This window comes from Anopheles funestus, chromosome 2RL (genome assembly GCF_943734845.2).
Source record: "Anopheles funestus chromosome 2RL, idAnoFuneDA-416_04, whole genome shotgun sequence".
NCBI lineage: Eukaryota > Metazoa > Arthropoda > Insecta > Diptera > Culicidae > Anopheles > Anopheles funestus.
In genome coordinates this window covers 6,214,921-6,228,943 of record NC_064598.1, presented here as the reverse complement: position 1 = coordinate 6,228,943, position 14,023 = coordinate 6,214,921, and the positions used below count along the sequence as shown (strand labels likewise).

At 43.8% G+C, this 14,023-nt stretch overlaps 3 protein-coding genes across 5 annotated transcripts in view; 2 read left to right on the top strand and 1 right to left on the bottom strand.

Moving 5' to 3' along the window:
- LOC125765524 (ATP-binding cassette sub-family G member 8) overlaps positions 1-657 on the bottom strand; it is a 29,912-nt gene extending 29,255 nt beyond the window's left edge. Inside the window, exon 1 of one of the 3 annotated variants that reach the window (XM_049430761.1) lies at positions 564-657. The gene's annotated coding sequence lies outside the window, so the exon portion shown is untranslated. Of the gene's footprint in view, positions 1-496 lie in introns of all 3 variants that reach the window. The other 2 variants (XM_049430762.1, XM_049430763.1) reach the window with 2 other exon arrangements.
- Positions 658-1,301: 644 nt separating this feature from the next.
- On the top strand, positions 1,302-12,938 carry LOC125765526 (ATP-binding cassette sub-family G member 5). Its single transcript, XM_049430766.1, has 8 exons — positions 1,302-1,620; positions 1,742-2,041; positions 2,115-2,413; positions 2,477-2,620; positions 11,566-11,733; positions 11,813-12,024; positions 12,098-12,428; positions 12,495-12,938. The coding sequence occupies exons 1-8, from the start codon at positions 1,567-1,569 to the stop codon at positions 12,793-12,795; spliced, it is 1,809 nt and encodes a 602-aa protein (XP_049286723.1). The 5' UTR covers positions 1,302-1,566; the 3' UTR covers positions 12,796-12,938.
- Positions 5,133-11,451, top strand: LOC125765525 (uncharacterized). The gene is made up of 2 exons (XM_049430765.1): positions 5,133-7,000; positions 9,311-11,451. Exons 1-2 carry the CDS (start codon positions 6,719-6,721, stop codon positions 11,375-11,377), a joined length of 2,349 nt encoding a protein of 782 aa, XP_049286722.1. The 5' UTR covers positions 5,133-6,718; the 3' UTR covers positions 11,378-11,451.
- Positions 12,939-14,023: the final 1,085 nt, after the last annotated feature.

Here is a 14,023-nt window from a genome sequence, read left to right as displayed (position 1 = left end):
TTTTGCTACCACCATTTCTGCAACCAGCTGTACCGAATGAATCATAGAATATTCTAATGTGCTCACCAACACTGCCAAAAAAATAGACAAACAACAACAGTGCCAAAGACATACGGACAAAACAGCACATAAAGCGAAAATAGAATAAACACTATTGCGTTGGCGGAAACACGCGGTACCACGAAAATGAAACAATGAGATGACCTCTGCAACCTTCAAAAGCTGTGATCTCGATCTCGTAGTGTCATAATCGCAAAGAGTTTTGCATTTTAATCAACACTATGGGGTTTTTTTTGTTCCATTTTACTTTTAACATACACGCACTCACACACATACGCAGCACCTAGCGTCAGTCATCAGTCGGAATGCATGTGTTCACTAAAGGGAGCTTCTTCACTTTGATAAAACCCGCCGAAGGAAATGGTTTTGAAGGTTTTTTTTTTATTCACTGATTGCAGAGAAGAAGCTTGATCTCTACGATCCTCCTCCCATTCACCTCCTACTAGTCGGTGTTGAGTTTTTCTTTAACAATCGGAAATGCCTTTAGAACATGCAGAACTCACTTCACGGGTAAGGTACGCGTTGGACGTTTGATGCTGCTGCGGCTTGCTGGCAGCGAAGCGAAACTACAACTAACCCTCCTCGGGACGCCATGTTGGTTCGGGTGGCTCCAAGCACGATCGTGCCCTAGCGGCGCGATTTGCTCGTACACGCACACATAGCTAAGCGTCCGCGACCGCGTCCGGTGCGTGCTTTGTGTGGGTTTATGCTTCGCCTTCCACACGCAGCATACCGTGGGCAGAAAGGTAAACATTGCGTACAGGCAAAGATCACCAAAACGATCTGCTAGTCAAAGACACCTAGGGATCGAAAGATGGCACAACATTTCCAGAATACAAAATAATTGCATGATGAAACTATAATTGGGTAAAATGTGTTAATTCTGTTTTGCTAATTAAATTGATTGTTAAATAATATTAGATTACCTCAAAAAAAAATTGAGTGAAAGATAAGACGTTTCTTGTTAAAAAATGAAAAAAAGTATTTCATTTTTATTGCCCTTAAAACTACAAAAAGAAATTATAAATCGTCGTAGAACCAACACATTTTATGCTATAAACCAATAAAGTTATAATAGTTTAACTTTTCTTTTACGCCAGCGTAAGGAAAGTATAATAATAGTTTAAATCTCTATTTCAGGTTCCAACTCTAACTATGCACTCACAGCGTTACCAACACTGGCACATAGCCCGGGTGCGTCCGTATTTCAACCTGTATTGGACCTTTTCGTCCAACTGTTCAGTTACCCCCACTGGAAAAGCGAACGCACTCCGACGACACACCGACGATCATCTTCGTCTACAGTCTCATTTTTAACTTTGACGGTGGAGGTTGTTGCTGTTACCGTCTGTGGTACATTCCATCTTGCCACCGTGTGTTCGTTTGCCACAGTGTGCCACTTCATCGAAAAGCACTCACGAGTGGCTGTACGAGTTCGTATATTTTCCATTTCTTCGGGTTCGTCGCTTGTTTCGCTAAGAAAGATCGCTAAAGCTAGCTAGCAGCATGATCGGGAGTGATTACGTGCTTGAAGCGCACAACATCTACCACACGACCGAGGTACGTACAGACCGTGGCTCGACCGTGAGTGCCCACTGTGAACGTGCTCCGGAGTGATGCAGCCGCACACTCAAGGTTCGCCGCTAGCACAGTCATTGATGTCGTTTGTTTTGATTTGTAGGTTGATACGGGCGGTTGCTTCAATGGTGGTGGACAGTCGGCGCTGGTGCTGAAGGGAGTGCATCTGACCGTGCACAGCGGTGAAGTGATGGCCATCCTCGGTTCGAAGGGCAGTGGAAAGCGTGCCCTGCTGGACGTTATCGCACGCCGGTCGGACGGTTCGTCCCGTGGCCAGGTACTGCTTAATGGAGCACCGCTAACGAAGTCGCTGTTCCAACAGCGTTGCGGATACGTTACGCATGCCTGTGATTTCATCCCGGGACTGACCGTTTCACAAACGCTCCACTACACACCGACCATCGTAAGCAAATGAACGCTTGACGTGAATGATATACAATTTCATAAATTTTTAATACTTTGCTGCTACTTTTCAGCTGGGAGGCTATCTGAAAAGCTCCAAAGTACGCCAAGTGCTTGCCGATCTTGCTTTGTCGCAGGTTTCTCATAAGAAAGTGGAAAACCTAAACATTAGTGAAAAGCGCCGACTCGCGATCGGTATTCAGCTGGTGCGCGATCCCGTGATGCTGCTACTAGACGAACCGACCCAAGGTCTGGATCCACTCAGCGCTTACCTGCTGATTAGCATTCTTTCCAACTCAGCCAAGAAAACTGGCTGTGGAATATTGCTCTCGCTCGAGAAACCACGCTCAGATGTGTTTCCCTTTTTGGATAGGTAAGGAAAGCATGGCTTTACTCGGAATTCATAATACTGATTTATTTATTTGGGTTTTTTTAGGGCATTGTTTTTGTGTTTGGGAGGTGCTGTCTACTCCGGTGGCACTAGAGCTATGTTGGAATATTTCCACGGTATTGGTTTCCCGTGTCCACAACTGGAAAATCCCCTAATGTATTATCTTTGTTTGTCGACCGTCGATCGAAGGTAAGTGTCTTTTTATGTTTTGTACTATTAACATATATGATGATTAAATTTAAAAACTAGCGCGAGACTGCAATGTATGATTGCATTAAATTAAAAGTTTATTTACGAATATGCTCCAAGCGTTATGTGTTCTCCTTGGCTAGTTTTTTGGAATATTTTTTGGTGGCTATCATCAATATGGATAACCTTTAAAATATTTCATATTTTTTAATATCGAAAAAACCACAGCCTTGTGTTGCGGAGTTCAGTTCAGATAAAGACACAGAATTAGAAATATAAAACACTCTAGTATTGTTTATCTAAAAAATCATGAGGAGAGCATATTTACACCGAATCTTACAATATTAACTCTATTAGAATAAGAAATCCTTTCTCATATTCTGTCAAACAAAACTGTCAATCTGTCTGTCAGGATAATAGTGTATTCCTAACTATCGCGGAAAAGCTTTCGGTCAATATTTTGACAAATTCTTTCAATATACTTTTCATAGTGACATCATCTATTTGTCTACATACTACAGAAAAAGGCGACGAAGAGAATAATAAGTATTTTATTTTTTGTTTAATTCTCTATTTTTTTTTTGGAATCTGTTTTTTCTTGTTTACCAATATTTATTAATATTCTCGAGGAATTATTGACGGGAATTATCGACGAGGAATTATATTTGACTCGTTTATAGAATTTCATAATTTTCTTAAATTTTTTTTTGATAAGTTGACTAAGTGCTGGTCTTAACAAAAATGTTTACCATACTCTTAAGTAAATATTATGATTTACTTTTGAAAATACTTCACAGTAGTTTAACTAAAAGTTGTTCACCTTGTTGAGCATTGTTTGTAATTATTATTATGATATAGATTGGCTTAGGCCTATGATCGTGTGCACCAGTAAAAATAAGACTGATAATCTGTTATCTAACCGGTATGTTCTCGTAAGTTTTAATATGATTAAAGGAAACTTTTCATTTGTTAATGTTTACTAATCAGTCACATGTTCCACAATCAATAAGTCTTATTTTCAACACGAATGCCTAAGAAATATTATGAACAATATGTATACTCCGTTATAACAATATTTATACCCTAACGGCACCCGCTGTAACACGCCATTTCGTGTCGTGTTTGAGTCACGACCGTTCACAGTACGATCGGCACGAATTAACGAGAGACCGTGCCACGAAATGTACCGAAATTAAACAAAACAAATGTCCCCATAGTAGTACCACCATGGTACCGTTTCTTCAAAGAGCGTTGTAAACGTGCAGAAAGTCACGTTGTAAAAAAAGGGCTGACCTCCTACTTCCCTAGTGCCAGCGGGCAAGAACTCGCCTTCTGGGGCGACTTTGTTTCGTATGTGTTTACTCAAGCGGTTAAGTTTTCAAAACGTCACGAACCCCGCTTAAAGTCGTTGTTTCGACTGCGTACTATAATGTGGTTTTGCTGTGATTCACGGCAAAAAAACTGCCCAACGCACGTCTCTTCTTCTCTCTTTCTCTCTCTCGCGGTGCCGGATAGATTCCCGTTCCCGAGTCGTACTTTATAGACGAGTAAAAGAAACTACCCCCTCAACAGGAGCGTTACCATCATCACGCCAAAAACGAGGGTAGTTTTCGTGAGGGTGAATAGCCATCGAAACGAACGTCCGCTTGTGTTAGTGGTGTTTGCATGCACGGATCGCATTTTGTGACCGTATCGAGGCTCCGGTACGCTAACCAAAAAAAAAAACCAAAGGTGAAGAGAACTACGCAAAAGACGAGAGAGTTGTGCGTGCGTCTTGCGAGTGGAGAGTTGAACGTTCTAGGTACTTTGCGTGCGTCTGCACTAGCCCTAACGTACGTGTGCACACATACACGCAGACACGTGAGGATAACACTTGCCGCACGTGAGGATGGGAAGGTGCGGTATGGTCAATTCGTGCGATGCCAAGGTGCGAAGATGCACAAGGGAAAGATGGAAAAGCGACAGAACAAGTACAACCGTTGAGGGAGGGTGAGTTATGGGGAGGGAGGACGACGGGGTGGTAAGGAAGAAGCGGGTGCACTCGGTGCGGGAAAACAAACAGCGTGGAGAAGGAAGAATGAAAGAAGACGCAGTCACGCAAAATGGCAAAATGCGCCATCGCTGGGTTGATCACGAATGTGGTGTGGTTGTGAGGGGTTTTGTTTTTTTTTTTTGGAGAAAAGAACAGCCGTCGTCATTTGGATCTGGCTGGAATGGACGGGAATAAGACGCTGGACGGTTTGTGTGAAGATCATCGCACACTGTGTGTGTGTGTGGGTATACTTTAGTCGTTATATTTGTTAGCTGAAAGAACAAGTTTTCTTGTTTCACTTGTTTCTTTTCCTCTTACTTTTACTTAAGCTATGTTATGTTTGTAAATATTATATAACTTTTTGGGAGATTTTTTTTATACTTTGTAGTTTTGCTATAATTGTTCGCATTGTATTGTAGCTTGGGGTAATTAGAATCATATTTTGTTAAAGAACTTTCGCTACAATTTGCTGTGCAAGAGATGATTTGGCTTCTTTGGCTAAACAAAATTTAAAGTAAAATACAAAAGAAGCATAAAAATCGTGTCTTCTTCGTTTGTTTTACGCATTTCATACTCTTCGGTTAAGAATACTTTGCGATGCTGGAAACTCAAAAAAAAGACCCTTCGCAAGGTGTACCAAAAAAAAACAGAACGCTCACATTTACGACCCTGGAAGCTTGACGATTCCAAGCATCCAGCCAAGGGGGAACAGGTAGCCACGAACTGCTGGAAATCCCGCCCGTGAAGCCAATGTGAAAGGAACGAAGGAAGGAAGAACCACAAAACACAGTGACACCCGGACGGTGGAAGAGGAAGGCGAAAACGGTGTACACGGACGTGGCGTAGAACGGACCAGTGTGTAATGGGAAAACGTGACCAACGACGCGCGGCACACGGAAAAGAGAATCCGAACACGCAACACACACGATGCTGTGGGCAAAGGGCCTGGCTAGTGGCAACATGGGCACATGGGGAAACGTGAGTGAATATAGAATGTTGAACCGTGGATGATTTCGCAGAACGGAAAAGGGCACCGTGCGGTGTATGTGCGCCGTGTGAGTAAAGTACACCTTTGCCAGCAGCAGCAGCAGCAGCAAAAAAAAGGTTGCGTACTGTAGAGAATCTTACGAGCTCGGGAGAGTGCGCGTGTGTGTAAGAGAGGGAGAGAGAGAGAATCAGAACGCATCGCAACATAACTCGAGGCTCGGACTGGATGCGCTGACTTCGCATTCTTTCAATCGTTCACTGGAATCCTGCGAGAGCGGTACGCAGCGCGACTACGTTATCTTCCACACCGTAACATAGTTGGCGGTGAACGTGTACGAAGGAGATAGCAAGTGAGCAGCCACGAGTGTGCGAGCGAGTTGAAGAAATAGAAGCAAACGTGCTGATTTCATGTTTTACTGTCTGTGCTATTGATTCGTAGTGGATTGAAGCCGGTGGCTGGAAATTGTTTTAAATTTCAGTGCTGTAAAATACGCAACCAGGGGTGGAACGAATCCGACTGGTGACACGAGCTTTGTTCGTTTGTTTGTATGGGTGCAGAGAACGTTCTACTAACGCATAACGAACGCACGAACGCATTCACCCGCGTTGCTGCGTGACGGCAGTCTTACATACCAGGAAACGTCAAACTACGGACAAACAAAGCAACAAAAAAAACAAGAGGGAAAAACAACAACCACCGGCTGGCTGCTGCATCTTTTTTCAATCCGTGAAAGGGGTGCAAACGTGTGTGTGTGTGTGAATGTGTGCGTTTCGTGAAAACGGTAACATTCTGCGCTGTGTGCGAGAGCAGAACTGTGGTGTGCTTTTGTAACGCCAAAAGGCACACGGTGGCAAAAGCACGGAAATAATGGCGTCATCTCACGCACACAACACGGCACGACAAGCAACGCAACCAACCACTACCCCGTGTGTGACTGCTCGATGGTGAAGTCGTGAGCTGCACGTACGACAAAGTTCACTAAAGGGGTGGGTTTTTTTTTCGAACGAATTACTATTCTAATGTCACAGTGAGTGACGCGAAATTCACCGAGAAGAACATTGAAATTAATCTCAAAGATATGAACGACGCCATAGTCGGTACGCTTGGTACCGGCAGCATCCTTACCGGAGATTCACCGGAAGATTCCCCGCTGAGCCCAACGGGCACGGGCGGCAGTGGCAGCGAGAGCAGCAACTCACCGAGCGCACCCTCGTCCATTTCCTCCTCCACCAGTGGTTCGTCGGCGTCCACCTGTGAGGCGTCGTCACCACCGGCCGTCACCGCTCAACCGGCACAGGTGCTTTACATGCCCGTCGGATTGGCCAACATCAAGGAGGAGCTGCCGGAACCGGAAATACAGGTAAGCCATCACGCGTGACGCGTGATATTCGTGACAGACAAAATGGCGACCGGTGCTCATTCGTGTAGTAAAAGCGATTCGATTTGAATGGCACCTGAGAGGCAAATTTACTCGTTTTTTTTCTGCGTTTTCTTGCCTCTGTATGTTACGTTCGTTTGCAACTGACTCGACAGATTTTGTTGTTGTTATTGGTCGCGGTGGTTGGTTGTGTGACTCTACCAGGGGAGCAAATAGGGAGTTAACGTTATTATGGCGCTGCTTTGTCACAGCATTTGTCACGTCGTGGGTTTCGCTTTTTTTCCTTCTCTACTCACGCGCAATACAGCCACAACCGTACGGCCAGTACGCGCTTCAGTGAACGTATCGGTGCACATTGGGCCAATGGGTATGTGCAGAAACATGGGAAAACCGGTGTTCGATTTCTTTCCAAACAATCAATAAATAATTGTTTACATATGCAATAAAAGGTTACCCTGTAAGGTTTTCTTTTTCTATTTTTATCCAGAGGCGTTTCTGAATGCTTCCGATCGAAATAAATTATAAAATTATAATACTAAAAATATTACTATAACTTTGTGGCTTAATATATTTCGTTAAACAGCTGCAATATTTGTTAGTAATTAGTAATAATGCATATTTCTTCCGACACTTGCTCGACGATGGCTCGTTGTGGTTATCAAAACACGCATATGCTAGAGAGCGATAGCAAATCGAATGTGAGATAAAGCAAACAATTGTGCTCACGCGTTTTTTGTTGTCTTTGCTTTGTGTGGTTTCGGAGATAAATGTTGCGTGTAAAAAAACTTCCTTACAGTGTGTAACTAATCATTACATGGTTTCGTTTCTATTTGCTAAACAGAAACGTTCATGAATTAGAAATTTGTAATGTTTTATTTAATTTAAATATTATTGTTGTCCTATATGCCGTAGAATATTCGTCACTTTTTTTTTAAATAATTATATTTTGGTTAATGTTTGTTTTGTTTTTAAATTTTCTATGCGCTCTAGGAGTACGTTTTTCTATCTTTAAATATTTTGTATTCAAAATAAAATGTTACATACGTATGTTGCAAACTGTTTGCACTGCACTGTACGCGCGTTTAAATCTCTTTTTCTCTATCTCTCTCGCATGAAACGAGACACTTGCTCTCTCAGCATGTTTTCATGTATGTGCGTGCGTTTAGCGAAGGGTTAGGAGTTGCGAGAAACAACCCCAAGCACAAACCACCCCACCGCCCCCTCAATTAACGTAAAAAGCCGGGTTTGTTGTTGTGCGCGGTTTGTTTTGCTGATTTGCTTCCTTTTTTCCTTTGCGTTTCTTCATACGCTCTCGTTCGAACGTGTGTGTTAGTGTTATTTCTCGCTTCTCGTTCTATTTCTCCTGAAGTTAACTTGGCTGGGTCACAGAATTGTCTGGCGTGATGTCGTGAAAGTATGCTACATATTTTATGTTTCTTCCTTGCTGTATTCTTGATCGAGTGGAGCCACCCCGTCTTCCTGTTCGCAATATCCCGGCCAAAATGCAGCAAAATTCACAACCCACAACCCAGAAGCATTTGCTGCATTGTTTCTCTGCTGATTGTTTGCTGTTTGGTATTGGTGATTTTTCCGGTGAGGAGCTTTTTTTCCTTCTCACTTCCAGAACAGGTCGTTTTCCACCATTTTGCTGCCTAGCTGCTTTCGTTTTCTTCTTCTACTCCCATTGCACGATCATCGGCTGCTGCGGTGTGTTTCGTTCGTTTCGTGCTAACCTTACGTGTCGTGTTGTTGACTTCTACACCAAATCGTTTTGGAATCTTCATTGCGTGGTTTTCTTTCAAGTTGGTTTTTCGCATTTACCCTTCCACAAACTTCAACAAACGGTCGCCGCAGGGATGAAGAACGTTTCAAAGGCAACTTGGATAAACCTACAGAAAGCAACCGAAGCAGGCATGCTCCCGTTGCTCACAGCTTTTTACGTTGTTCTGTTTTCCTTTTCATTTGTTCGTGTTTTTCCCCAACTCTCTACTTCCTTCTCGCTCTCTGGTTTGTGTTTCATCGTGCATTTTCTCTTCACTTCAAAATGGCTCCCTCTCGGTGGTTTTTGTAACTGACCGAGACTAAAATAGTATCCCAGAAAAACCACTTGTTGATTTTTTTCCCTTTCTAATGATAAATTGGAAAAATGAAAAGAAAGGTTCTCCTTTGAAATTTCCAATTTTCAACAAATAAAAGAAAACGAAACGGTTGCCATTTTGTTTTGTCACTTGAACCACGAAAGAATTAAAATATTTCTTAAATAACATTTTAATTATATGCTTTCTATTGTAGGCTGATTCGGAACTATCCCTAGAGGAAGGTCACGCCTTGGTTCAGGTCCTTGAAGACACGCCGAACGATGAGGCACCTCCACCAGAACCGGAAGTGGAAATACGAGCCGGCAAGCCGGACAAATCCTTCCGTAAGCTCACCTCGGACAGCTATTCCGCAAAGGCGGCCGTCGTGCGTTTGCAGATGGGGAAGGTTACCTATCAGCTGACAGACCAGATGCTCAAATCCGGTGCTCTGGCCGCGATGCATAATCCGCTCCTTCTGACCAAGGATCAGCTCGAACGTATGATTGCTGAGAAAGATCCTGAGCTGGAGTATCGGAAGCACCACAACAACAATAGCACCTGGCAGCGTTATATGCCGATGTACTATAAAGGAATAAAGCAGAACTACGTGCGCTGTCTCGAATGTGGTTGGCTTGTACTCCATAAAGCCAGTACCGGTACGGGCAGCTTACTACGACATCGCTGCAAAATCAAAGTGGCAGGTGTCGAGGTGAAGCTCGAACCGAAAGTATCCAGTAGCTGGAACACTTCCCAGGGTAAGCCGGCATCCATCGCGAAATCAGCGGCAGCCATTGCTGGTAAAGTCCCACCGCCAGCAACGCCACCGTCCTCGACATCGGTAGCGGCTCCACCGCAGATGATCAAGTACGGTGGTGGAACGGCACTGCCACAGAATGTAAAGGACGAGCTGGTCCGGCAACAGGCATGCGTACTGTACAAAGACATCGTTAGTGCGGATCTGTTCGATCATCCAAGCTTCCGGACGCTCGCACAGATGCTGGTCAACATCGGTGCATTTTACGGTCAGCAATCGGAAGGTTTGCTAGCGTCCCGTGACGCACTGCTCGATACTGTTCTGCCGGCCATGTACCACGAGGCAAAGGGTCAGCTTAACAAGGTGCTGTCGGACTGCGATCTCACGTTCAGCTTCAGTCTGTTCCGGCACGAGCACGAGCGCCGCAGCTACGTAGCCATCAACGCGTACACGGTCGCTTCCGACTACTACTTCCGACCACTGCACGTAAAAACGCTCGATGTGACCGGTCAGGAGGTTGCATATGTTGAACACCTGCAGCGTATTATCGAGGACAGTCTGGCACGGTCCTTTTCCGATCCGATCAAGCTGGTGTACGGTGGACCACCGGAAGCGGATGATTGTAGTGAAACGGAGAAAAATCTTCGCAATCAGCGCGAACAGTACGAACTGATACCGTGCGCAGTAACGATGCTGTGGAGCATCATGCAGCGTGTGCTGGAGATGTTCCAGTGCGATAGCGGACGTTACCTTGAGCGTTTCATGCTAAGCTCACCGAACGAGGACGAAGATGAGACTGTGCCACCGGAGCTTGCCGTACTTCAGCGCTTTCTCGAGCCATTCCGGGAACCCATCCGGGGTCTCGCCTCGGACACGGGCGTCACCATCAGTGAGGTTGTTCTGTGGCGCAAAAAACTCGAACTTTGCTTCCGTCCCGAGCCGGAAGATGAGGAGGAGGTGCGGTTGCTGAAGGAACGGCTACTGGGACAGCTGCGGACCCACTTCCCGCTGCATGACTATCACCGGATAGCGGTGTTTCTGGACCCCAAGTTTAAGGGGTTGCGCTTTCTGTCCGACGACGAGCGTGACGAAACGCTTGCCAAGGTGAAGCAACACCTGCACGCTGATCTCGAAGGTATCGAGCGAGTCAAACGGGGCCAGTACGGCACACACGGGGTCCGCAAGCGGCGCAGCTCACTTCCACCGTCCGAGTTGCGGTTCTACGAGTTTATGGACGCATCGCTCAAGCTCGAGTGTGACGATGTGGTGGACGACGAGATTCAGCAGTACGTGGACGTGAAGCTGGAGAGTGCGGTCGACATAATGTCGTACTGGCGAAACGAGACGGCATTCCCGCTGCTGAAGCGCCTTTGCCGGCGTATACTAAACATTCCTGCGGCCTGTGATGAGATGCGGCAGCTGTTCGGTCAGACCGGGCAGCGTGATCTGCAGAAAAGGCGGCTTGCGTTGAGCGATCGCGAGCTGGACATGGTGATGTATCTCCATCAGAATGTGAGCAGTCCGTGAGGGGGTACTGCTGGATGTGAGATCGAGAAGGAAATCGAGATGAAAAAATAAAGTTTATATTTATTAATTTTTAATCTTGTCCCGGTTCTTTGCAATGAAAATATACGTTCCGATCCGAAGAAGTGAATATCGTAGTATCTTGAAGTTACGATTAAAATATCCGATGTCATTTCTTCCATTTCCTTTAGATCCCGGGATCGGTTCCTAGAGTCAAGCCAGCAGATTGAGGCCCTAGTGGAACGATTCGCTCGTGAAACTCCTATCCCGGAAGCACCAATTAATCCAATCGGTAGTGGCAAGATACCGCTAGCATACGGAAAACCGGGTGAGCTGAAAGTATGGGGAATCCTTTATCTGTAAGTCACGAATGTTGTGTGTTCACTCCGTGAATTTTGAATACTTAAAACTGATTTTCGCTTGGCATCACGATTGTAGACGTCTACTGGCGGCAACCTTCTCCTGTGGATATGCCGGTATGAAGGCCCTGTTTCTGCGTCTTCTTGCTATGCCAGCCACGATGGGATTGCTGTGGCTGTTCTACGGTCAAACCGGAGATGACGCGCATGGGTTTTTCAGCAAAGGTGGTCTAATCATGAGTGTGCTTGCACTAAGCTATGGCGTTGGTATCTGGGCAACGATTGCACTGTGTAAGAGTGAAACGTTTAAAATGGTTTGAGAGTTTTAATTATACAAAACATCACCATTATTTACAATTTACAGTTCCTCCGTGGAGAAAACGTTTCTGTCAGGAATATGCGGAAGGACTTTACACGGGTGCCACAATGCTGATTGCTTACAATACCGTCTCGATACCATTTTCCTTCATCTCGTCGGCTGTTGCTGCCTGCGTTCTTTACCCACTCGTGCTTGACCCGGCCAATCCGGACGGTATGACGTTCACCTATCTGCTGGTGGCTCTCTGGACCAGTTTCATGCTAGCAGAGCAACTGTGCGTCATGTTTTTGCTCGTCATGAAGTCACAGCTTAACGCCGCCATTGCTGCGTCCTACATACTGATCGTCTGTCTTACGCTCGCCAGTGGCACTATCAGGTACCAAATGCTTCATCCATCACATCTTGGGCTCTATCCTCACTTCTCGTTTTTTACCATCTCCAGATCCACCAAAGGACTTCCCGGTTGGCTGCAGGAAAATGCCAAGGGTGTACACACAAAGTACGCCAGCTCGCTTCTTCACACCGCCACCTTTTTGGGTCGCAAAATGAACTGTACACCGGCGAACGGGATCGTATGTCCCCAGCCAGCTGACTTCCTGATGGAACGACTGGGACGCGCCAATCCACAGGAAACGACCGATATCGCCGCCAGCATTGCTTTCGCACTTGGTTTGTGTGCCTTCAACATGATCCTATATCTGTTACCGATGCCTCGATTCGTGCGACGAAAGTTCCGTGAGTAGAAATAGGTTGCGTATGTGTCGTTTCTACTATTTTAAAAACCTCCCTGACATGGTATTTTATTTAGAATAAGTTTAACTTTAACAATTTTATGCTCGAAACATTCGTTGGAAATAAATTCCATTGTTTTATGTGGTAATAGAAAGAGACACTGAGTAATATTTTTCTTGCAGCTGGTGTGAACAGAATATATTTAAATCAATTAATTAAATACATACCTTTATCTTCATGAGAACGGAATATTTGGAATGTTGTTTAAATTGTGCGCAATATTGTATGCAACAAATCTTCTCTCTCAGCCTGTGCGCCAGCTAGGGCACAACATGAAACATAAAAAAGATCACAATGGTCGATTCTCATATTATGTTCAAGAGAGGGTTTCCATTGTTTCTGCAATTGTAACGAAAATAATTCCATTCTTTCAGTACATTACTAACTTAGATTTATAGTTTGAAAATGATCAGAAGTTTATCGTTAAAAATATAACTAGTTTATAATTTAAAGGCTTTTGTTGACCACTCACATTCAATCCAGAGATGTCAAACATTATCATTAGCTAACCCCGTCATAATAGCTTAATAGGCGAATAATGCTTTAAATAGAAGAAAGCATAAAAAATAAAAAAAAATAAAAATAATCTGAAAACTCGGAAATTTCCTAAGGCCTTGGTTTTTTTTTGGGAAATTTAGCAAAATTTTAAAAATTGATTTATTTTGATGCGAATTGGTTGAAATAAGTTTCTTTTCACTCAAATTATGCTTTAAATAGAAGAACGCATAAAAAATAAGAAAAAAATAAAAAAAAATCTGAAAACTCGAAAATTTCCTAAGGCTATAGCCTTAGCTTTTTTTTGGGAAATTTTGAAAAATTTTAAAAATTGATTTATTTTGATGCGAATTGGTTGGAATAAGTTTCTTTTCACTCAAATAATGCTCTAAATAGAAGAAAGCATAAAAAATAAGAAAAAAATAAAAAAAATCTGAAAACTCGAAAATTTCCTAAGGGGTTAGCCTTGGTTTTTTTTTGGGAAATTTTGAAAAATTTTAAAAATTGATTTATTTTGATGCGAATTGGTTGGAATAAGTTTCTTTTCGCTCAAATAATGCTTTAAATAGAAGAAAGCATAAAAAATAAGAAAAAAATAAAAAAAATCTGAAAACTCGAAAATTTCCTAAGGGGTTAGCCTTGGTTTATTTTGGGAAATTTAGCAAAATTTTAAAAATTGATTTA